Raw genomic sequence first — 24,426 nt, forward strand, 5'->3', positions numbered from 1 at the left:
TGTAATATATATACATATATATATTATATATGATATTGTCGATTCTCGCGTTGAGTTCATTATGTTTCCACGTGGTACCACCGTCTCTATTTCATTGCTATTTTTAAGTTCCCATTTGTATATATACTAATATATACAAATAGGAATATATATATATATATATATATATATATCAAAACAAATTATAGAAGTGTGTTTTATTTTTTAGATCACCCAATGAACCGCTCCGACGATGAAATGGATCGCAAGGCGAAGAACTACGAACAGTGACACAAGTGCACACACAGTCGAGTGCACACACAGACGGACACATACGGACAGTAGTATTTGTACAGACACACAAAAAAAATTTTTTTTTGTTTCACATCCTTCTATTTAACTTTTTCACTGTACATTTGTCTGTTGAATTAAAAATAAAAAATTAAATATGCTTCTTTAAATCTTGTACGAATACTATTGTTATTGGGTTTTCAACTTTATTTCAACATTTCAAAAACCAATTTGACATTTTTGTATAAACAAAACTTAACCAAACTTTGCATACTGTTTTCAAAAGAAATATTTTATAATTATGAACAAACTATTTTTGCAATATTCTTGCAAAAAGCACTTCCGGTTCTGTTGCTTTTTTAAATGGAACCGCCGCTTCATATGGACGTCTATGGAAATATTGCATGAGATTACATATAATTTTATGTATAAAAAGACATTTTTTATAACAAAAAGTCTTTTACAAACGTCTTACGATTATTGTAACACGGTTACCTATTAGTTGTTTATTTGTATATTCAACTTGGTTTGATTTATAATCTGTGGAAATTATTCGTAATTAAAAAAAAAATGAAAACGGGGAATGTCAAATGATGGAAGCGATATCGCGGACCGATTTAATAGAACATTATTTTTCTTATAATGTATACGACTTGTAATTAAAAATAATTGACTTTGTCTCAAAACGAACGGAATAGCTCAGTATTTTTTTTTTCACTTTAGCTCGAGTGTATGTTCACGAACCGACGTCACGTCGAAGCTTTTTATCGGAATTATAGTTTTAAATGATTATATTTTGTGAAATTTTCTTGATGTAAATGTGATAGTGAAAAATTCCATTTTTTGTTTAGCGTCGCATAGTTTTGTCGAAGTGTTGCCAGTTGACTTCTTTGAAGTATATAAAATATGACGTGTGTAACGTCGCTGAGTTGCAATAAGTAATTATAAATTATGCTTTTCTGTAATATATGTGTTAAGTACATACTTTATTTATGTATAATAATAGGATAGATTATTATTAAAAAAAAACTTTTAGATAACAATAAAAAAAAATACCAATCTGTTGAGAAAAGTACAAAATTAACGAATATGGGAATTATAATGAAGGTTTCAACTGGAAACGTAAAATGTTGATAAGACTGGTGTTAAAGTTACAATTCGAAATGAAAATCGACAATCGACAATACAATAAAAAAAACCTCTGAATAAAAAGCAAATTTTATAACTGAACTGCCATACAGCCTTATCTTACGCAAACTAAAAAAAAAAAGTAGAAAAAAAAGTTGATTTAATCGTTTTCAAGAATGCTAGATTTGTATATTTTTTTAATTCAATAATCCGGTTGGAACCTTAACTTTAAATATTTCAACTCTTTGTTTTTTTTTTTAAATGTAAGAGATCAGTCCCTAGTGATGTTCCACTGATCTTTTAGATTTAACGTTTTATTTAATCTGTAAGTTATAGATATGTCATTTGTGTCGGCAATTATGTAACTTTTTTGAAGACAACAATTTTTAATTAAAAAAAAATCTATATTTTTTGAGTTTCATTTTTTTTTTCAATCAATTTTAAAGATATTTTAAACCCACTTATTGTATATCGTAAAGGATCGATATGTTTTTATTATCTGAACAAAAATATTGTTGTCTTTAAAATGCGAATCCCTTGTATGTGGTGCATATTTTTTATTCGTAGCGTAATAGTGCTTGCAAGAACTAATTATAATAATATTTATGTAAAGTAAGGGACTTTTAGGCAACGGGTATTGCATTTCACTAAGTTTTTTAAATAAATCTTAGAGTGGCTTTCGTTGTTTCATTGTAGTTACTAAACATTTACCAGTATGTTCCGAACCGGGATAAACTTCTAATTCATTTTGTATCAGAATTTATATTACAAATTTTGTTAATTATTTTTAATTTAATTTATAAGACAACACAATCTTCAGAAACGAGATAATATAAATTTTTTATTTCTTTTTGGGAATTCAATTGAGTACTTCCTTCATTCATAATACAGGAAACCGAATAGAAACGATTGGGTAGACGCGCGACTGCAGCGCCACATGCGTTGAACTCTTTTAGTATTTTTTTATAGTTTTGACATATTCCTAACAGTATCTTTGTGGTGGAAGAATTCTCGCAGTGTAGCTATTTGCTTATTATAAAGATTTATAATATCGATAAGACCTCTTCCTCCATCCTTTCTAGTGTAAGACTCAATCGTAATGTATAATAGTAGGTCTAATACGAACTATTTTTACATATTACTAAACAGTATCTGTCGTTTTTTATATCAATTATAATCTACATTTTTAATCTGTAACAAGAACATTGACATATACTCATCATGGCGGGAAATTGATTAAGTTTGAATTCTTCTTACGAGCATTGCTTGGTAAAGAATTTATGTGAAAGTATTTTGTGTTTGAATAATCAATCGTTCATTTCATAATAATTTTGTTTTATTTATGAGTTGAAATAAAGTTCTTACACTAGGGAGTGTGCGTTTTATATGTTAGAAATACTTCATTTAATATATTTAATAATTACATGTTCCTATATTGTATTTAATTTAATAAAAATATAATCGGTTTCAGAACTTTGGCTCTGCGTGGTATTGCTTGGTAATAAAGTTAAAAAAAAAGTTTTCCCGCGCATTTATAAAAAAAGAGAACTGAACGACTGTCATCGAATTAACAATATATGATATTTTAATTAAATTTAAAATATCTCATATGTTTATTCCGTAACAGCATGTGAATGTCCCACTGCTGGGCTAAAGGCCTCCTCTCCTCTTTTTGAGGATAAGGTTTGGAGCTTATTCCACCACGCTGCTCCAATGCGGGTTGGTAGAATTCACATGTGGCAGAATTTCAGTGAAATTAGACACATGCAGGTTTCCTCACGATGTTTTCCTTCACCGTAAAGCACGAGATGAATTATAATCACAAATTAAGCACATGAAAATTCAGTGCTTGCCCGGGTTTGAACCCACGATCATCGGTTAAGATTCACGCGTTCTTACCACAGGGCCATCTCGGCATATGTTTATTATATTAAAGATATTAGAATTAACAAATAATAAAATTTATTACTTCCATTGATGTATTTATTAAATACACGAGTTCGTGTTTTATATGTTTTGTCATAGTAGTGTTTATTGTACTATTATTATTATTTTGTATGTTACATTTAAACTGTTGATTCACTGCTTTTGTCACATATAATAATTTATAAAAACCTCGTATTTATCTTCTTAATATATAAAATAGAACACCAAATCATACAAATTGGAGTAAATGACTCACTCAATTACTCTTAAAAATCCAAATAACACATTTGAACACATTCAACAAATCACAAGTCGCGCCAATAATGAATTCATTACTTTACCTTTCTGTCAACTAACAAAATGGCGGTTTGAAATTAGCGCGCGTTTTTTTTTTACCAACGCTGTTATAGGGTTCAAGGAACTATATATGTTGTTACTTGGAGAACGATATAGATTAAAAAATATCGATAGAATTTAAAAAATTAAAAGAACAGCTAACAGTCATAAATAAAAAAACAATTATTCCGCTACATAATTTATTTACTATAATTGATACAAAAATCTTAAACACTAATACCAGCTTATAACAATTGTATTTTATATAAAAAAATCGCGTATTCATCAAAGAATAATTTAAAATAACATAATTTAAGCAATACTTATTTTGTAATATTATATATAAACGTTATATAAGTAATAATGAAAGTAAAAAAGTATAGTGAAGTATATATCTTTATAATGTACTCGAGGAATCTACGGTTGTGTACATAATATATCCTGGGACATTATTCACACACGGCCATCTGAATCTAACTACATATACTACTTTTCTTTTGTAAATACACATTTATATAGATAATTACACCCAGACAAAGGACAAACAGACATGTTCATGTTCACAAATGTCTGCCTGGGTGGGAATCGAAACCACAACCTTCGGCGTGAAATCTACCAACCACGATAACCTTCGTCGTGAAAGGCAAGTATCTACCAACCACACCAAGCGCAGTATATGTAGTATATCAGTTGTCTGGTTTCCATAGTACGAGCTCTGCTTAGTTTGGATTCAGATGGCCGTGTGTGAACAATGTCCCAGGATATTATTATTGTTTATGAGGCTGTGACTTAAATATACTATAATACTTTTACGCAATGTACAACTAATTTTAAATTATATGTTATTATATATACTTAACATATTTTGATTATAATTATCGGAAGTCTTACTTTACTTCCGCGTTATTATATATCTAGCCCATTCCAATAGCAGGAGTTGGAGAAATAAACACTTTTAACCATTAATTCATATAAGTGAATAGACACCTTTTAGGCGCGCTCCAACCTCTAAGTTTTTAAGACATGATTGTTAACAGACGCAAGTCTATCTATCAAAAAAAAAAAAACTTTCGTCGAGATATAAATTATCTGTGGCATTCATTAAATTCGGTTAAATTTTTATTAGAACTTTGGTGGATAAATTAAAGTGTGTTAAATATAAAATAATTTTATTGAATATGTAAATATAAGGTTTGTTTATCTTTATTCCGTCTGCCATTGGATTAGAATTAAACTTATATATATGTATATATGATATAATAGGCAATCTTACTGACTAACGCATTGCTTAAAGACAAATATTTGACACTTGAATTTACTAATGTAAAGGCGTACTATGGAATGATTTTGTTGGGTTGCGGTTGAAAGATTTCAATCAAGATTTTAACAAACGACCTATCGAGACAAATTGTTAATTAAATAATTTGCTAAAGAAAATTAATTTCAAAACTACTTCATTTATATACTCTGTGCTATTTAATTATACCACAAAAGTGATAATCAGACGTATGAAATAGATTTTAAATGATTTTTTATACCATCACATATTACTAGCCGACTGTACTACAGCTAATTATAATAACGAAGCCTGTGGTCTATAAAGCCTATCGATCGCTTACCGTGTGGCGCGACAATATTACTTAGATTTTATTTATACTTTTATTTTATTGATACTTTATTGATACTTTTATTTTATTACTATAGAACCGTTATTTAAAACGCTGATATCGACGTTTTAGGTAATTTTTATCGATGTCGAATCGCTTCCCTAATAATTTCGAACGTTTGCATCGTTCCATTTTTAAATTCCAAAAAAATCAGCTGCTGTTTTTTTTCTATTGTTGTCGAGACGTCATTCTCTACTGATAAATAGGAAATGGGTCTATAGCATTTATTAGGAGACTGTTATATGCCTAAATAAGAAATACTTTATAATGTTTTATTGTACCACAAATTTGAGTATGTACGAAATATGAAGTCTGTGGTCAGTATTCGTTAATTTTATTTATCATATCGACTTAATTCTTACTCGAGTAAGTCAGTCGATGTTCGTAAGCGATATATACAACAATTAAGTTGTCGTTTACACGTTTTCAGAGTATGGGTGCTCAGTTGTGGTGGGTGGCGGCGGGAGGGGGGAAGCAGCGCACGTGCTCGACGCCGGCGCGCTCGTCGTCCGCGGCGAGGTGTCTCCCGAGCACGCTGAAGATCTGCGAGTTTAGAACCTGGAACCGTCTAATGCGGTCCACCATGCGCTTCAGGGGCTGTAGGATCAAAATTCACACGGTTAATACTATCAAAGGTTATATAAATATAAATAATAATAATAATATCATAATATCCTGGGACATTTTGCACACACGGCCATCTGATCCCAAATTAAGCTTGTACAAAGCTTGTGCTATGGAAACCAGACAACTGATATACTACATATACTACTTTTCTTTTGTAAATACACACATATAGATAATTAAACCCAGACTCAGGACAAACAGACATGTTCATGCACACAAATGTCTGTCCTGGGTGGGAATCGAACCAGCAACCTTCGACGTGAAAGGCAAGTATCTACCAACCACGGCAACCTGCTCGTCAGATAAAATTTACATATATATTCATTTCCATGTATAATAAAAAAAAATAGCGATTAAAGCCGCGAGGCAGAGCAAGTATACGTTAAAAATTCCTTCGGTACTTACTATTCCCTTAACCAGTTCGTCTTTTCCGTCGACGCGTTGCACACGCAGGATGTGGTAGCAGAAATCCAGGGCCTCGAAGCGCCTCTGCTGACCTAGCAGGGCTATTATCGTGCATCCAGCCCAGTGGAGACCCTCACCGAAGAGTTCCCTAAAGAAAGTCATTTTTTTAAATGTTTAATCGATTCACGTATTTCTGTTTGGCGATATAATATGTGATGTTTATAAAAGCCGAGATGGCCCAGTGGTAAGAACGCGTGAATCTTTACCGATGAACGTGGGTTCAAACCCGGGTGAGCACCACTGAATTTTCATGTGCTTAATTTGTTATTATTATTATATTATATTCGTCTCGTGCTTGACGGTGAAGGAAAACATCGTGAGGAAACCTGCATGTGTATAATTTCACTGATATTCTGCCACACCAACCCGCATTGGAGCAGCGTGGTGGAATAAGCTCCAAAACCTTCTCTTTAAAAAGGGAGGGGTAGCCTTAGCCGAGCAGTGGGACATTCACAGGTTGTTACTGATATAATATGTGATGTGTTGGAGGTGCCAGCCTTCGTCTAATCATGTAGTTTACATAAACTTACTCGACTGTGAACTGCGTGTCGCCAACGGGGATGCAGTATAGAAATTGGAGCGCTGACCACAATCTGTAAGGAAAAAATATATTAAAAAATAGAAATTTGTTTTAATATTTATAATGGTTGTGCACATGCCGCGTTCTGAAGACATATCCCCCTATATCCGTGTGTGTGTCCATGTGCACACATGTGCTTGCAGTGTGCGCGGCGCGTGTGCGAGTGTGCGTCACCTGTGGAACTCGGCGGTGTCGTCGGTGTGCAGCGGCGCGTGTGCGAGTGTGCGTCACCTGTGGAACTCGGCGGTGTCGTCGGTGTGCAGCGGCGCGTGTGCGAGTGTGCGTCACCTGTGGAACTCGGCGGTGTCGTCGGTGTGCAGCGGCGCGTGTGCGAGTGTGCGTCACCTGTGGAACTCGGCGGTGTCGTCGGTGTGCAGCGGCCCGTGTGCGAGTGTGCGTCACCTGTGGAACTCGGCGGTGTCGTCGGTGTGCAGCGGCGCGTGTGCGAGTGTGCGTCACCTGTGGAACTCGGCGGTGTCGTCGGTGTGCAGCGGCGCGTGTGCGAGTGTGCGTCACCTGTGGAACTCGGCGGTGTCGTCGGTGTGCAGCGGCGCGTGTGCGAGTGTGCGTCACCTGTGGAACTCGGCGGTGTCGTCGGTGTGCAGCGGCGCGTGTGCGAGTGTGCGTCACCTGTGGAACTCGGCGGTGTCGTCGGTGTGCAGCGGCCCGTGTGCGAGTGTGCGTCACCTGTGGAACTCGGCGGTGTCGTCGGTGTGCAGCGGCGCGTGTGCGAGTGTGCGTCACCTGTGGAACTCGGCGGTGTCGTCGGTGTGCAGCGGCGCGTGTGCGAGTGTGCGTCACCTGTGGAACTCGGCGGTGTCGTCGGTGTGCAGCGGCGCGTGTGCGAGTGTGCGTCACCTGTGGAACTCGGCGGTGTCGTCGGTGTGCAGCGGCGCGTGTGCGAGTGTGCGTCACCTGTGGAACTCGGCGGTGTCGTCGGTGTGCAGCGGCGCGTGTGCGAGTGTGCGTCACCTGTGGAACTCGGCGGTGTCGTCGGTGTGCAGCGGCGCGTGTGCGAGTGTGCGTCACCTGTGGAACTCGGCGGTGTCGTCGGTGTGCAGCGGCGCGTGTGCGAGTGTGCGTCACCTGTGGAACTCGGCGGTGTCGTCGGTGTGCAGCGGCGCGTGTGCGAGTGTGCGTCACCTGTGGAACTCGGCGGTGTCGTCGGTGTGCAGCGGCGCGTGTGCGAGTGTGCGTCACCTGTGGAACTCGGCGGTGTCGTCGGTGTGCAGCGGCGCGTGTGCGAGTGTGCGTCACCTGTGGAACTCGGCGGTGTCGTCGGTGTGCAGCGGCGCGTGTGCGAGTGTGCGTCACCTGTGGAACTCGGCGGTGTCGTCGGTGTGCAGCGGCGCGTGGTGCGGCGGCGCGGGCGGCGCGGGCCACTGCGGCGCGGACAGACACGCGCGCAGTCGGCGCAGCACGACCGCGAACAGCGACAGGCCGCAGCACAGCCGCTCGCGCGTCAGCAGGTCGCCCTCGCGGGACAGCTGACTCTGCTGCTCGGATCCATCAATCATATTAAATGTGTAAATGTAAGTACAGTATGAAAACCGCATTTATACTTTAAGCTGTCTGTTGACTTTGTATCATACATATATATGTGTATTCGTCACTAAAGAACTCAAATACTAATATAAGTTTGATTTAAAGTTTTACAAGTACGTCACGGTTACGTAACGTTACCTGGGATGAGTGTAAACGTTACTTACCTTAGCAGTTCCGTATTTCTCCACGTTCTGCACGATCTGTAACGCCGAGTACTTCGCTTCGAGACGTTTCTGTTTCGTTTCCGGTTTCTCGCCCTCTACGAATTCATATATTATCTTATAATATTAAATGAGTAATATTTGTTTATGTATTTTGTGTAAATAGAAAGCGGCTGCAACGATTTGGCTCAAATTTTGTATAATAAGATCTTTGTAAGTTTATCTATATACAATTTTTTCAATCAGGGCTCAATCACCGGGTTGGGCCAATAAAAAATTATTGGGTATCCCGTTAAGAAATTTCTTCAGTAGCAGCTCTCTGGATGTTATCACTGTTTACATTCTCGTGCGTGCGTTAGGAGAGTGGGGGGGAGGAAACAGAGAGTAGAGACACTAGACATATTCATATATCCTGCGCAGTAACGCCTAACGTGGTTGAAAACGCGGAAAACGCTAATTTAACTATAAATGATAAAGTATATATTTTACCAAAATTAACAGCTTACCTGCAGTGTACGGACGCGGCAAGATGTTTTGGAAGGGAGCCGCGTGCAGGAGATCGGTCACTTCCTCTTGAGATAGAGCCTAAGAGCAAAAAAATATATACTCACAAACTTCACAATAAAAATATACGATTATATTTTTTTTGTCTACAGTACAGTAGTCTCTATGACGTCATTTCATAAAGGTCGACGACGGCCATCTAGAAATGCTAGTGATTTTAATTAATATAAAAGAAAGAACCTCAATATCGCATCGAATATAATTTTAAACTTTACATAATATTTTTCAATGACATATACTGCCATTGTTGTAAGTCAAGTCAAGTCGAGCGTCAACAGAGCAATTATTTACTAAATGGCTTAGAAATAAAAATCGCAAGTATTATCCTAAGCCCTTGGGGTATTGTCGTCACCACTCACAACACAAGCTTTACGCTTAATTGGAGGGATAAATAGGAATATTAGCAATTGCTAATATTCTGTGTTTTTTTTTTTAATAACTCACCTGTTCGATCAGCATACAGAAGAGTATAATGTTGCCAAGTTCCCTGAAAGCGTGGAAGAGTTCCGTCCTCGCGTCCGGGTACTGAACGATGTCTGTTAGTTGCGCGTGGTAGTAGCCCAGCACACCTGGAATCCATTGAAAACATGAGTTACATAGCATAGCTTGCAGTATATTGCAGGCATAACGATGGACGACACAGGGCGCGGCGTCAGCATTGCGTCACCGGTAATAGGACACTTTTGTTTTTCACAGTATCGAGTAAATTGTGTGGGAACATATTTTTGTAAGATCATTCTGATTGTAACATCACCTTGCATTAGAAACCGTTTATATTAATTAGTTTATCTTTAAATAAATAATTTTATAAGTAAATTTCGGTTTCTTTTGGGTCCTCCGGTTGTGTCCTTAACTCATGTGTAAACATCTTCTCGTTCGGTACACGGTTGGGGCTAACTAAGACTGACAGCTCATTTGGTATAAACGCTGAAGTAGTTTAAATTTATTCTATCGATAAGGATCTAGGACATAACTAAATATTACCTACATTGGAGTAGCTTTTAGCTGGAATAAGTTCCCAGCTTAATTTTTTTTCAGCTTACAGCTTCTATTAATATGGAGCTTACAGATCAAGACAGCTTATATTAACAGGGTGTTTAAAGTCTATATCATCATCAATATTCACATGTATATCAAAATTTGACGAGTATAATATTAATAATTCGCGTATGAAAATTACCGAAGTTTTCTAGTTATAAGCCAAAAGAACATTGACCACAGATGGTAACGTTGTTCATAAGCCGCTCACCGTTCGAGCCATAGTCGTATCTGGGCAGTTTGCAGTGCCTCGGCATGGCGGCGGCCAGCGCGCGCGTGAACTGCGCCAGCGTGCCGTGCAGCAGCCCGCGCGCCACGCCCAGCAGCTCCGACACCACCACCGCTACGCCCTGGTAGCCCAGCAGCCGCACCAGCGCGTGCAGGTGCTGGGGACCCACGAACCCTGGAATTCGATGATATCTTGTCAATGTCCGGTACGTATGTAAAGGTTACTTTCCAAATCGGTATTCATTATATTTACCAAAAAATGTGTAATCTTTCTTTATTTAACTATGACTCTACGGCCGCGTCTGTGATAAGGGGGGTGTTTGTCGTAAGCAGGTTTTAAGTACACTGAATCCCTGTCTGAGAAAATGAGAACAGCTCCTAGCTTACCATTGTACTGTGCGTATTGAGCCGAATACGCCAAGCTGAGCTGTTTGGAGCCCCACAGCATGGCGTGCCCGAACTGCTGCAGCTTCTCGCGTTGAACCACCGGCGCGAACTGTATACCGCGACATTTCACGAACCTACAGACAAAATCTTATCAATACATATTTAATTACCAACGATTTACTCGCGGCTTTTCCAAAGGTCTTTCTCCAAATATGAAGGATTTTCATACAAACCTTTATCCCCTCACTACCTTAGGGGTTAAATTTTCAAAAATCCTCCCTTAGTGTTAACCTGCTGTGTAAAAGCAACCCCAGTAATTTGGGCTGTGCATGTATGTATGAATGTATGGAGATAAGACATAAACAGTAATACTATATGATTTCCTTCATACAAGATGTCATCCAGAATTCAGTACCGCCTTATACATAGATAGATAATGCGTGTGATTCAAAATATATTTTATTTACTCACAGTGTTGCCATAACAAAACCTATATTATATATATTTATAAAGGTAGTTTTTTTTATAGGATAGAAAGGCGGACGAGCCTATGGACCACCTGATGGTAACTGTTCACCAACGCCCATAGACATTGACATTGTAAGAAATGTTAACCATCCCTTACATCACCAATGCGTCACCAACCTTGGGAACTAAGATGTTATATTCCTTGCCTGTAATTACATAGGTAGATCCCCGTCCCTAACCATTTGGCTACAACAAAACTAACTATAGCTGTTTGGTGGTAGAATATGTGATGAGTGGGTGGTACCATCCTAGACGGGCTTACACAAGCCCCAACCACCAAGTTAAGTAACATCAACACAATTCTCACCGATCAGTCGCAGCGTTGTAACAATAGTTCGGCAAGAAGTCGTAGTTCAACTCCCAGAAAACGTGCAGAGTTATCCGTCCGTACGGCGCCAGCACGCCGTGGTCGGACTCCCGCAGGATGGCGTCGAACTCGTCCAGCGAGAGGTAGCGGCTGAGCAGCTTGTGGCAGAGGCGGTTGACTGCGATCAGACCCTCGAGTTCCTGTTGACAATCCGTACACATAACCCTCTACTAACAGTCTGTGAATGTCCCACTATTGGGCTAGAGCCTTCTCTCCTTTTTAAAAAGAACGTTTGGGGCTTATTCCGCCACGCTGTTCCAATGCGGTTTGATGCAATACACATGTGGCATAATTTTAGTGAAATTAGATACATGCAGATTTCTTCGTGATGTTTTCCTTCACCGTAAAGCACGAGATGAATTATAAACACAAATTAAGCACATGAAAATTCAGTGGTGCTTGCCCGGGTTTGAACCCACGATCATCGGTTAAGATTCACGCATTCTTACCATTGGGCCATCTCGGCTTTACCCTCTATAGCCTACTCCTACCACAAGAGGAGTAAAGACAAATAAACAGCCTTGAACTGACGCGATCTTATTGGTCGAGATCTTGTATATCCTGTGGTATACACTATGGATTTTTGAGTTTTAAGTGTCGGCGAAGTTGCTATCGGAACTTTGGTAGTAAAATTATATTGGATATATTTAGTTAAATGGAATAGTTTTATGTTATTACATATCAAAGATACATTAATTAAGAATTATTTCTAGAAAATCGCATGGATTATGTAAAAATAATAATAATAATAATGTCCTCCAGACCGATTTCAGCCACGGCGACCAATCTCAAGAGAGATTAGCCAACTACGCAGGAGATATTAAAGTGCACGAGTGTGTGCGCAAACACAGGTGCACTCTCTATTCCCTAACTCTCATAATCCGATGGGACGGCAATCCGACACGACCGGAAAGAGTTCAGGCGCAGGACCAACGGCTTTACGTGCTTTCCGAGGCACGGGAGTGTACACACTTCCAACTTCCACACTCCGGGCTGCTACTGAAAATTTACTGACAGAAAAACCCAATAACTTTTTATTGGCCCGACCTGGGAATTGAACCCAGGACCTCCGGGTCTGCGGCCTTATATCAAGCCACTAGACCAACAAGGCAGTCAAAAATATGTAAAAGTAACGTCTTTTTGGACAAAGAAAGTCGAGAGTATATCGATAGTTTTTTTTACTTTCATTTTTTATTTTGGCTTGCTAGCGATTTTTACATAAGTATTAATAACTAAAATACGTATAAAAATAATAATAATACATGTACAGAAACAAAATCATTCAAAAGCAAACACAACTGGCTGGAAATAAATTAGTGACATTGAAAGAAGGCACCTTGTGTACTGTAAATTGAACTCACCACCACGCCCGTTATGTCGCCGGCTTCGAACTTGGCGACCGCCGCGTCCAACGCGCGATGCATATCTGCGTTTATTCTTTGAGCGACCTGCAAAATAAATTTTATATCAATTTTATAATATACAATGTTTTTTTTTGTTTTTATACTAAGATAGAATATACTACAAATATTATAACTTTGCCGCTGTTGAAATATAATTTAAAATTAGTTCAGAAAATTAAGGAGCGCCCAAATGATCTAGGCAATAAAAAACGTTGATATCGACATTTTGTCATGTTGCATGGTGTGATGCAGCCGTAAGGTGTTACGTCGTGCCGCTGGCGCAGCAGCGACGCGTACCGGCCCGCGCCGCAGCCCGTGCGTGATGTGTGACGTCACACCGTGTAGTGCGGGGCGACGTGACGTGTCGCGTGCTATACTCACGAGCGCGCACAGGTCGACGTGTCGGCCGAGCAGCGCCACGTGCCGCTGGCGCAGCAGCGACGCGTACCGGCCCGCGCCGCAGCCCGTGCGTGATGTGTGACGTCACACCGTGTAGTGCGGGGCGACGTGACGTGTCGCGTGCTATACTCACGAGCGCGCACAGGTCGACGTGTCGGCCGAGCAGCGCCACGTGCCGCTGGCGCAGCAGCGACGCGTACCGGCCCGCGCCGCAGCCCGTGCGTGATGTGTGACGTCACACCGTGTAGTGCGGGGCGACGTGACGTGTCGCGTGCTATACTCACGAGCGCGCACAGGTCGACGTGTCGGCCGAGCAGCGCCACGTGCCGCTGGCGCAGCAGCGACGCGTACCGGCCCGCGCCGCAGCCCGTGCGTGATGTGTGACGTCACACCGTGTAGTGCGGGGCGACGTGACGTGTCGCGTGCTATACTCACGAGCGCGCACAGGTCGACGTGTCGGCCGAGCAGCGCCACGTGCCGCTGGCGCAGCAGCGACGCGTACCGGCCCGCGCCGCAGCCCGTGCGTGATGTGTGACGTCACACCGTGTAGTGCGGGGCGACGTGACGTGTCGCGTGCTATACTCACGAGCGCGCACAGGTCGACGTGTCGGCCGAGCAGCGCCACGTGCCGCTGGCGCAGCAGCGACGCGTACCGGCCCGCGCCGCAGCCCGTGCGTGATGTGTGACGTCACACCGTGTAGTGCGGGGCGACGTGACGTGTCGCGTGCTATACTCACGAGCGCGCACAGGTCGACGTGTCGGCCGAGCAGCGCCACGTGCCGCTGGCGCAGCAGCGACGCGTACCGGCCCGCGCCGCAGCCCGTGCGTGATGTGTGACGTCACACCGTGTAGTGCGGGGCGACGTGACGTGTCGCGTGCTATACTCACGAGCGCGCACAGGTCGACGTGTCGGCCGAGCAGCGCCACGTGCCGCTGGCGCAGCAGCGACGCGTACCGGCCCGCGCCGCAGCCCGTGCGTGATGTGTGACGTCACACCGTGTAGTGCGGGGCGACGTGACGTGTCGCGTGCTATACTCACGAGCGCGCACAGGTCGACGTGTCGGCCGAGCAGCGCCACGTGCCGCTGGCGCAGCAGCGACGCGTACCGGCCCGCGCCGCAGCCCGTGCGTGATGTGTGACGTCACACCGTGTAGTGCGGGGCGACGTGACGTGTCGCGTGCTATACTCACGAGCGCGCACAGGTCGACGTGTCGGCCGAGCAGCGCCACGTGCCGCTGGCGCAGCAGCGACGCGTACCGGCCCGCGCCGCAGCCCGTGCGTGATGTGTGACGTCACACCGTGTAGTGCGGGGCGACGTGACGTGTCGCGTGCTATACTCACGAGCGCGCACAGGTCGACGTGTCGGCCGAGCAGCGCCACGTGCCGCTGGCGCAGCAGCGACGCGTACCGGCCCGCGCCGCAGCCCGTGCGTGATGTGTGACGTCACACCGTGTAGTGCGGGGCGACGTGACGTGTCGCGTGCTATACTCACGAGCGCGCACAGGTCGACGTGTCGGCCGAGCAGCGCCACGTGCCGCTGGCGCAGCAGCGACGCGTACCGGCCCGCGCCGCAGCCCGTGCGTGATGTGTGACGTCACACCGTGTAGTGCGGGGCGACGTGACGTGTCGCGTGCTATACTCACGAGCGCGCACAGGTCGACGTGTCGGCCGAGCAGCGCCACGTGCCGCTGGCGCAGCAGCGACGCGTACCGGCCCGCGCCGCAGCCCGTGCGTGATGTGTGACGTCACACCGTGTAGTGCGGGGCGACGTGACGTGTCGCGTGCTATACTCACGAGCGCGCACAGGTCGACGTGTCGGCCGAGCAGCGCCACGTGCCGCTGGCGCAGCAGCGACGCGTACCGGCCCGCGCCGCAGCCCGTGCGTGATGTGTGACGTCACACCGTGTAGTGCGGGGCGACGTGACGTGTCGCGTGCTATACTCACGAGCGCGCACAGGTCGACGTGTCGGCCGAGCAGCGCCACGTGCCGCTGGCGCAGCAGCGACGCGTACCGGCCCGCGCCGCAGCCCGTGCGTGATGTGTGACGTCACACCGTGTAGTGCGGGGCGACGTGACGTGTCGCGTGCTATACTCACGAGCGCGCACAGGTCGACGTGTCGGCCGAGCAGCGCCACGTGCCGCTGGCGCAGCAGCGACGCGTACCGGCCCGCGCCGCAGCCCGTGCGTGATGTGTGACGTCACACCGTGTAGTGCGGGGCGACGTGACGTGTCGCGTGCTATACTCACGAGCGCGCACAGGTCGACGTGTCGGCCGAGCAGCGCCACGTGCCGCTGGCGCAGCAGCGACGCGTACCGGCCCGCGCCGCAGCCCGTGCGTGATGTGTGACGTCACACCGTGTAGTGCGGGGCGACGTGACGTGTCGCGTGCTATACTCACGAGCGCGCACAGGTCGACGTGTCGGCCGAGCAGCGCCACGTGCCGCTGGCGCAGCAGCGACGCGTACCGGCCCGCGCCGCAGCCCGTGCGTGATGTGTGACGTCACACCGTGTAGTGCGGGGCGACGTGACGTGTCGCGTGCTATACTCACGAGCGCGCACAGGTCGACGTGTCGGCCGAGCAGCGCCACGTGCCGCTGGCGCAGCAGCGACGCGTACCGGCCCGCGCCGCAGCCCGTGCGTGATGTGTGACGTCACACCGTGTAGTGCGGGGCGACGTGACGTGTCGCGTGCTATACTCACGAGCGCGCACAGGTCGACGTGTCGGCCGAGCAGCGCCACGTGCCGCTGGCGCAGCAGCGACGCGTACCGGCCCGCGCCGCAGCCCGTGCGTGATGTGTGACGTCACACCGTGTAGTGCGGGGCGACGTGACGTGTCGCGTGCTATACTCACGAGCGCGCACAGGTCGACGTGTCGGCCGAGCAGCGCCACGTGCCGCTGGCGCAGCAGCGACGCGTACCGGCCCGCGCCGCAGCCCGTGCGTGATGTGTGACGTCACACCGTGTAGTGCGGGGCGACGTGACGTGTCGCGTGCTATACTCACGAGCGCGCACAGGTCGACGTGTCGGCCGAGCAGCGCCACGTGCCGCTGGCGCAGCAGCGACGCGTACCGGCCCGCGCCGCAGCCCGTGCGTGATGTGTGACGTCACACCGTGTAGTGCGGGGCGACGTGACGTGTCGCGTGCTATACTCACGAGCGCGCACAGGTCGACGTGTCGGCCGAGCAGCGCCACGTGCCGCTGGCGCAGCAGCGACGCGTACCGGCCCGCGCCGCAGCCCGTGCGTGATGTGTGACGTCACACCGTGTAGTGCGGGGCGACGTGACGTGTCGCGTGCTATACTCACGAGCGCGCACAGGTCGACGTGTCGGCCGAGCAGCGCCACGTGCCGCTGGCGCAGCAGCGACGCGTACCGGCCCGCGCCGCAGCCCGTGCGTGATGTGTGACGTCACACCGTGTAGTGCGGGGCGACGTGACGTGTCGCGTGCTATACTCACGAGCGCGCACAGGTCGACGTGTCGGCCGAGCAGCGCCACGTGCCGCTGGCGCAGCAGCGACGCGTACCGGCCCGCGCCGCAGCCCGTGCTGGCGCCGCGCGACGCGCACTCGGCGCGGTACCGCTTGTCCAGCAGCATGCTAGCACACACACACACACTCATTACAGCCAGCTTCCAAAATCAATCAAATTTCAATATATTTGTTACTCAAGTACTACAGCTATTTGTAAAAATATGTAATAAATTCAAATTAATAAAAAAATTATGATTTTATTTATCACAAGCCTCATATCTCATTCATAAACCAAAAAAAAAAGATGTGAATCTCACCTCGCAGCCAGTTGCTTGTAATGGGCATAGACAAGCTCGGAGAGTTTGTAGACGAACTGATCGAAGCAGAGATTGACTTCCGCCTCGACCTCGTCGTAAAGGAACTGCTTCCGGAATACCGTCAGCGCGTACTGAGCTGAATCGTTGTAGAGATCGAGCGGATATAAGACGTATCTGTGGGAAGTCAAATAAATAGAAAATATATAAAAACGTTTTTGTACTCAGTAATCAGTGGAGTGATGCTGGCGAAAATTAAAACATGCAATCACATTAAAATAAACAACAACAACAACAGGAATAGTAATAAAAACATAAACCAAAAGCACGGAAAACCTCATCATCATCATCATAATCACCATCATCTTCATTGTCATTGTCATCATCATCTTCATTGTCATTGTCATCATCATCATCGTAATCGTCATCAAGATGATGACATCATCATTATCACCGTCATCGTCACCATTATCATAATTAGCACGTGCTAATCCACCATACCATGTTGTCAAAAGTAACAATCGAATTAAACTTGATGACTTGCTATCCCTTTTTAGCTCCATAATAATAATTATGTCCTCCAGACCGATTTAGGCCACGGCGGCCAATCTCATGAGAGATTAGCCAACTGCGCAGGAGATATTACAGTGCACGAGTGTGTGCGCAAACACAGGTGCACATACGACCGGAAAGAGTTCAGGCGCAGGACCAACGGCTTTAAATTCTTTCCGAGGCACGGGAGTGTATACACTTCCAACTTCCAGACTCCGGGTTGCTACTGAGAATTTTCAGACAGAAAAACCCAATAACTTTTTATTAGCCCGACCTGGGAATTGAACCCAGGACCTCCGGGTCTACGGCCTTACATCAGGCCAGTAGACCAACGAGTCAGTTGAAGTTTAGCTCCTTACATAAGAAAGCGACTGCAATATTATTATTGCACCCGGTGGCTTTGTCAAACCCGTCATCATATATTCTACTCCCAAACAGCAATAGTTGGTGTTGTTGGGTTACACTTTGAATAAATTTATGGTACCAACTCTGACAAATCTTATCGGAGCCATACCACCGATTGGGCACAGGATAGCTATAATCTGAATAGAGAACACACTAACTCCATCATCGCCGGTTCCTTGCTTCGGAGGATATGATCAGTCAGGATCCAGGGCATGGACATCTCAATGGGGAACTGGATCCTCTTCTCCATGGTGATCAGGTCATTACACTCCTCGTTGTGCTGATGGCGCACTAAGCATTTCTGCAGGAAATTATCAAATATTATTATAGGTTAAATGAAATTAAAAACAAAACTTTTTTTATTCCTTATAAGAATCAGTATTTTCGTGACAATGTATGATCGTTGTACAGATTTTGAGAAAATACTACAGTCAGCAAGACTGGCTGGCTGGCTGACTGACTTTCGAATGGGCCACCTATTAAGGTCACCACCAAGCATTCCGAACATCGTAAACGCGCCACCAACCTTGTGAACTAAGATGTTATATCCTTTGTGAATGTAGTTACACTGGCTCACTCGTTATTCAAACCATACAAATATTACTTTTGGGCGGTATAATATCTCATGAGTGGGTGGTAACTACCGAGACGGGGTTGCACAAAGCCCTAACACCAAGTATGTGTGGAAATTGACGTTTTTTTTGCTGACCGTACTATTTTCTAAAAAACTGTTTAACCCCAACTGGAATCTTAGTGGTAATTATCTCAGGGTGAGTTCAAATCGACATTGACAGGCTGTTGGCGTGGTTGTTAGATACTTGCCTTTCACGCCGAAGGTTGTGGGTTCGATTCCCACCCAGGACAGACATTTGTGTGCATGAACATGTCTGTTTGTCCTGAGTCTGGGTGTAATTATCTATATAAGTATGTATTTACAAAAGAAAAGTAGTATATGTAGTATATCAGTTGCCTGGTTCCATAGCACAAGCTCTGCTTAGTTTGGGATCAGATGGCCGTGTGTGAATAATGTCCCGGGATATTATTATTACAATTCCTCGATTAAGATTCAACCCTGAGAAATGTACTATGAATTGCATATTGTAGAATTAATTCATGTCCAAAAAAATGTGCGAAAGAGATAGAAAATATAATGAAATAAATCATACGTTGACTTTTCTCCCCATCGTCATCTCTAGATAGAACTCCCTGTACCACAGCTGGGACAAATCGCAGCACTTCGCCAGGGAATCTGTTGAAAAGCAAACATTTATTATACACACAAATAAGAAAAATTGAAAATCTCTGTATGTCTGTCTGTGATTTAAAAATAACTGCGAATATTTATATTCACATGGTTTGTGAGTTAACAAAACCAAAACATTTTAAACACATGAATATTCAAATATTTTGTATCTGTAACTGAGTCAGGCCATATTTGTCACCTGAATAATACGCTGGCGAAGCCGCGTGATTTGCTTATATAGTTTTAATAATTATAATACTATAAATTGAATTTTAAAATGGCTGAAAATAGCAAAAATACTATCGAATATATAACATTAATAAACAAACAGGAATAATAAATAAAAAAGAAAACACAGCTCACCTGCCAAATTCAACATATACATCCAATAGAAACTTTGCCTGTGGAATGTCTCTATCTGCTGAAGAGTCGCGGCGTCCAGGTCCTTCCGCAATGTCCTCCGACCTCCAGACTTATCGGAGATGAGCGCCTCCAGCTGCGTGCGCACCATGTACAGCTGGGTCGATGATGGTCCTGGAAATTAGCTATTATTTAATACTTAAAACAGGAAGCCGGTCATTGCTCCTAGACACTATGACGCCCACATCTCCCGCGCTTGACCGTTTGAAGGGCGACCTTCATCCCGGAAACTCCCATTTATTACCTGACATCTACCACCCTCCCCCATAGTATCTAAATAACTGCGGCAAGTTGTGCTACAACTTGAATGAGAAACCACCGGTGTATACAAACATAAGAGCATGGCAACCAGCCAGGTGTGCGGGGCCCTGCACTCACCGACGTTCCTGCGCGGCACCTTGATGGTGAAGCTGGTCTCGGCGTCCTTCTTCCCGCGCAGCGCGGGGTCCTGCTGCGGCTCGCAGCCGCGCGCCCAGTCGCCGCACGTCTCGCGCACCGACACTATTATACTGCGGACGAGTTACGAGTACTACAGAATAAGGAACGTTACTGCAATGGCAGTTGGAAAATATACATATGGTAGATATTTTTTTATAGAATAGATGGATGCCTATAAGTAAGGCATTGTAAAAAATGTTCACCATCTCTTACATCGCCAATGCGCCACCAACTTTAATTTATTAATTAATATGTTATGTCCCTTGTGCCCGTAGTTACACTGGCTCACTCAGTGACGCTTCAAACCTGAACACGACAATACCAAAAATTGCTGTTTTGCTGTAGAATATCTAATGAGCTGGTGGTACCTACCCGGTTCCGGTTTGGTTCCGTTTTGAAGGGTGAGTAAGCCGTGTAATTACAGGCACAAGGCATATAACATCTTAATTCCCAAGGTTGGTGGCGCATTGGTGATGTAAGCGATGGTTAACATTTCTTACAATGCCAATGTCTATGGGCGTTGGTGACCACTTACCATCAGGTGGCCCTCTGCCTACCTATACTATTAAAAAAATATATTAATATGCCAATTTACCACTTCCATTAAACGCATGTTTGTGATAAGAGGGGTTAAGTGGGGGTCGACAATACCCCACAATTTTACCTGCGTATCAAATCTTTTTTATTCTTAATGGCCTTCCGTAAGGGTTCTCTGAGCAGTAGTTGCACGAAGTCCTGCAGTTCCGCGTATATGGACCGTCGTGCTGCATCAGCGAAGACCGTCTCCATCCTCGCCATCAGCACTTGCAGACCCTTGATCATGGCGATCACCTCTATCATTGCGAACTTCTCCTCTGACGTGTAGTTGTAACGGGTCGCCTAGAAGTAATCTTCGTATTAAAAATACATTATGTAGCATGAAAGCATGCTTATTCCATGTAAACACCTGCTGGTAATATGAGTGCTATAATTGAGTTTTTATTTGTTGAAAGTGATCGGTACTTTGGCAAATTGTGGCTGATGGTAAGTGGTCACCACCACCCATAGACATTGGCACTGTAAAAAACATTAACCATCTCTTATATCTTCTCTTATGCACCAGCCTTGGGAACTAAGATGTAACCTCTTTTGTGCCAGTACAATGGCGGGTGAGCCATCACCTGGTACTCACTCTGCAAACCAGAACAATACCACTACAATTCTAAGTATTACTGTCTGGCGGTAGAATAAGTAATGCGTGGGTGGTATCTATCTGGTGGGCACAGAGCCCTACCACCATGTAAATAAAAGAAGTAATAATTGTTTTATTTTCCCTTACCCGCTCGTACTCCTCCGCCTCTGCCGGGCAGCGCGGGTTGGTGGCGTGGTCGGTGGGATGGAGCAGCTTCCACGAGCACAGCTCCGTGAGCACGGAGCACCACGACGAAAGCAGCTGCAGGCCGCGGAGGCACAGCTCAGTCACGGCGCGATTCTCGGAGTCGGAGCCCGCCTCCTTGAACGTCGTCGTCACCTGCGACCAATGGGGATTGGGAAGATTATACGACATAACCAAAGTAACCCAGGGGATTAGAACGTGAGTCTTAAACGGAGATTGCAAGTTCAAAATCAGGCAATTGATGCTCGACGGGAAAGGAATTATTATTAATGTAATTCTGCTACATTATGACTAGTTTTCATCCATGTATTAAGGAGGGGGAGGGGGGTAAAAGTTAGATTTCAATATAACTTTATACGAAAAATCATTAAAATCGGTTTCTTGGTTTAGCCGTGAATGCGTAACATACTGACAGAGTTACATTCGCGTTTATAATATTTCTATACATTAGTATACATACAGATTATATATTCCTGCCCGACATCAATAACGGAGACTAGCCAAGCAAGATATAAAGTGCACATGTGTGTGCGCAAACACAGATGCATTATTTTCTCACTCTCGTACGGTGGGAGGACAAATCCAACCCACACCAAGAGAAAACCCCAATAAATAAGACAAAAACATGTTTTTTTTTTATATAGAATAAGTAATTAAAAGTAAGAATAAGTAAGTGGTGGTAAAGCCCATAGACATTGGCACTGTAAGAAATGTCAACCATCGCTTACATATCCAATGCGCCACCAACCTTGGGAACTAAGATTTTATGTCCCTTGTGCCTGTAATTACACTGGCTCACTAACTCTTCAAACCGGAACACAGCAATACCAAGTACTGCTGTTTTGCGGTAGAATAACTGATGAGTGGATGGTACCTACCCAGACGAGCTTGCACAAAGCCCTACCACCAGTAAATGTATTCATTAATTGTATTTACGTTAAAATTTCTAGAAAAATCCTTTCAAACCATCATCCTACTAATTAGTCAATAATTTTGTTAAACTTAAAATCGTAAAACACATTACATACCTCATTGCTGTATCTCGCCAGCTCCGATATGTAGTTCTGATGTTCCTCCCTTATCTGTGGCAGGTGGACCATCAGGTCCGCTTGGGGGGAGGGCGGGTTCGGACTCGATGAGAGTGGCCACCTGTAAAAAAAATATTAATCATTAATTTTAACGGATATCAATCAGCTTCGATATCCAAAATATTATCGTTATGGATAAACTAAAAACCTACTAAGTCGATTTTAAAAAATCTTTAATTTACAGAAAGATAATTTATCAGCGAGTAACATTGGCTATATTTTATTTAAAAAAAAAAAGCAACAATGTAACCCAGTGGATCATAAATATCTACTAGAACAGATATAACTACGAAGTCGGGGCGGGCCACTAGAAATAAATATGACGACGAATTGATTTATTAGAGCGGCGAGGAACTAGATTGAAGCTTTCCCGATCTTACAAACAGTGGCTTCACTCGCATGTAAGGTCTCCCCCCTTACATGTTGTTGGTGTTAAGGGGACGACTCATTATAAAAAAGTTGCCTACGTCCTTCCTCGGTTTACAATCTTACTTCCTACCAAATTTCATCAAAATCCATTGAGCCGTTTATCCAGTAAAAGCCTGACACACAGACAGAGTTACTTTCGCATTTATAATATTGAGTAGAGATTATTACTTACTTGCTAGGATCATAATGCTTCGATCTCTTGATGTAATTAAACGGTGCTATCTGCATATCACCAAATAATGGTACCACTTCCAGATTCTGTATAAAAAAAAAACATTAATTAAGATATTTAAACTATCAATGGTACCATCTAATCTAATTAAACAATTTATATTTGAACTTGCACACGACCAGTAAGTGTACGGCCACTCCCAATTAGGTTTTGACTCACTGGCTCACTCAATACAATACAAAGTATTGTCAAACCCGGGAAAGCACCACTGAATTTTCATGTGCTTAATTTGTGTTTATAATTCATCTCGTGCTTGACGGTGAAGGAAAACATCGTGAGGAAACCTGCATGTGTCTAATTTCATCGAAATTGTGCCACGTGTGTATTCTACCAACCCGCATTTGAGCAGCGTGATGAAATAAGCCCCAAAACTTCTTCTTAAAAAAAGGAGAGGAGGTCTTAGCCCATCAGTGGGACATTGTTTACAAATAACGAACTATAACAAACATTTTGAAATTACCTTGAATATTCTATCAATGCGGTCCAAACGAATTTTTTTTTTCTGATCCAATCTGTTTATATTGCACGCATCCGAGTCCATCAAGAACAGACCGAAACCCATGACCTGGAATGAGAGACATATCAATTACTACACACACCGGACCAAATCTAACCAAATCAAATTAATTAATTATTTGATTTGATTTGGTGATAGTTCAGAAATAATTGCCAATATTTAATTTAAGGAATTGTTAAGTTAGCCAGCGGGTAAGCTATAAGATATCAGATATTTACTAACTTTGACGAGCATGTGCTTCTCCGATGGAGTGAGGTACATCTTCGTTTCGAACATGTGCACACATATGTTGACAACATCAGCCAGGAGATCTTCGTAGCCTGAGA

At 44.2% G+C, this 24,426-nt stretch overlaps 2 protein-coding genes across 8 annotated transcripts in view; one reads left to right on the plus strand and one right to left on the minus strand.

Moving 5' to 3' along the window:
* The window catches only part of LOC126779889 (segmentation protein cap'n'collar-like), a 129,111-nt gene extending 127,036 nt beyond the window's left edge, over nucleotides 1–2,075 (plus strand). For all 5 annotated transcript variants that reach the window (XM_050504044.1, XM_050504040.1, XM_050504039.1 and 2 more), the window contains one exon: nucleotides 209–2,075. In XM_050504044.1, the coding sequence (XP_050360001.1) occupies nucleotides 209–270 (62 nt within the window). In that variant the 3' untranslated portion in view covers nucleotides 271–2,075. The remainder of the gene's footprint in view (nucleotides 1–208) is intronic.
* Nucleotides 1–24,426, minus strand: part of LOC126779882 (cytoplasmic FMR1-interacting protein) — a 66,870-nt gene that overhangs the window by 37,156 nt on the left and 5,288 nt on the right. For 2 of the 3 annotated variants that reach the window (XR_007670414.1, XR_007670415.1), the window contains exons 6-28: nucleotides 24,323–24,420; nucleotides 24,044–24,148; nucleotides 23,524–23,609; nucleotides 22,863–22,983; nucleotides 21,778–21,969; nucleotides 21,124–21,338; nucleotides 20,400–20,530; nucleotides 19,965–20,135; nucleotides 19,525–19,607; nucleotides 18,517–18,659; nucleotides 17,405–17,578; nucleotides 17,075–17,213; nucleotides 13,179–13,265; nucleotides 11,758–11,957; nucleotides 10,923–11,056; nucleotides 10,519–10,710; nucleotides 9,714–9,838; nucleotides 9,212–9,290; nucleotides 8,709–8,803; nucleotides 8,314–8,495; nucleotides 6,950–7,012; nucleotides 6,360–6,507; nucleotides 4,259–5,924 (exon numbers count right to left, since the gene is read on the minus strand). Coding sequence is in view for 1 of the 3 variants with exons in the window: in XM_050504017.1 (XP_050359974.1) it covers nucleotides 5,769–5,924; nucleotides 6,360–6,507; nucleotides 6,950–7,012; nucleotides 8,314–8,495; nucleotides 8,709–8,803; nucleotides 9,212–9,290; nucleotides 9,714–9,838; nucleotides 10,519–10,710; nucleotides 10,923–11,056; nucleotides 11,758–11,957; nucleotides 13,179–13,265; nucleotides 17,075–17,213; nucleotides 17,405–17,578; nucleotides 18,517–18,659; nucleotides 19,525–19,607; nucleotides 19,965–20,135; nucleotides 20,400–20,530; nucleotides 21,124–21,338; nucleotides 21,778–21,969; nucleotides 22,863–22,983; nucleotides 23,524–23,609; nucleotides 24,044–24,148; nucleotides 24,323–24,420 (3,119 nt within the window). In the remaining 2 variants the exon portion in view is untranslated. Of the gene's footprint in view, nucleotides 1–3,905; nucleotides 5,925–6,359; nucleotides 6,508–6,949; nucleotides 7,013–8,313; nucleotides 8,496–8,708; nucleotides 8,804–9,211; nucleotides 9,291–9,713; nucleotides 9,839–10,518; nucleotides 10,711–10,922; nucleotides 11,057–11,757; nucleotides 11,958–13,178; nucleotides 13,266–17,074; nucleotides 17,214–17,404; nucleotides 17,579–18,516; nucleotides 18,660–19,524; nucleotides 19,608–19,964; nucleotides 20,136–20,399; nucleotides 20,531–21,123; nucleotides 21,339–21,777; nucleotides 21,970–22,862; nucleotides 22,984–23,523; nucleotides 23,610–24,043; nucleotides 24,149–24,322; nucleotides 24,421–24,426 lie in introns of those variants that run through there. The other variant, XM_050504017.1, reaches the window with a different exon arrangement.

This window comes from Nymphalis io, chromosome 30 (assembly GCF_905147045.1).
Source record: "Nymphalis io chromosome 30, ilAglIoxx1.1, whole genome shotgun sequence".
Taxonomy (NCBI): domain Eukaryota; kingdom Metazoa; phylum Arthropoda; class Insecta; order Lepidoptera; family Nymphalidae; genus Nymphalis; species Nymphalis io.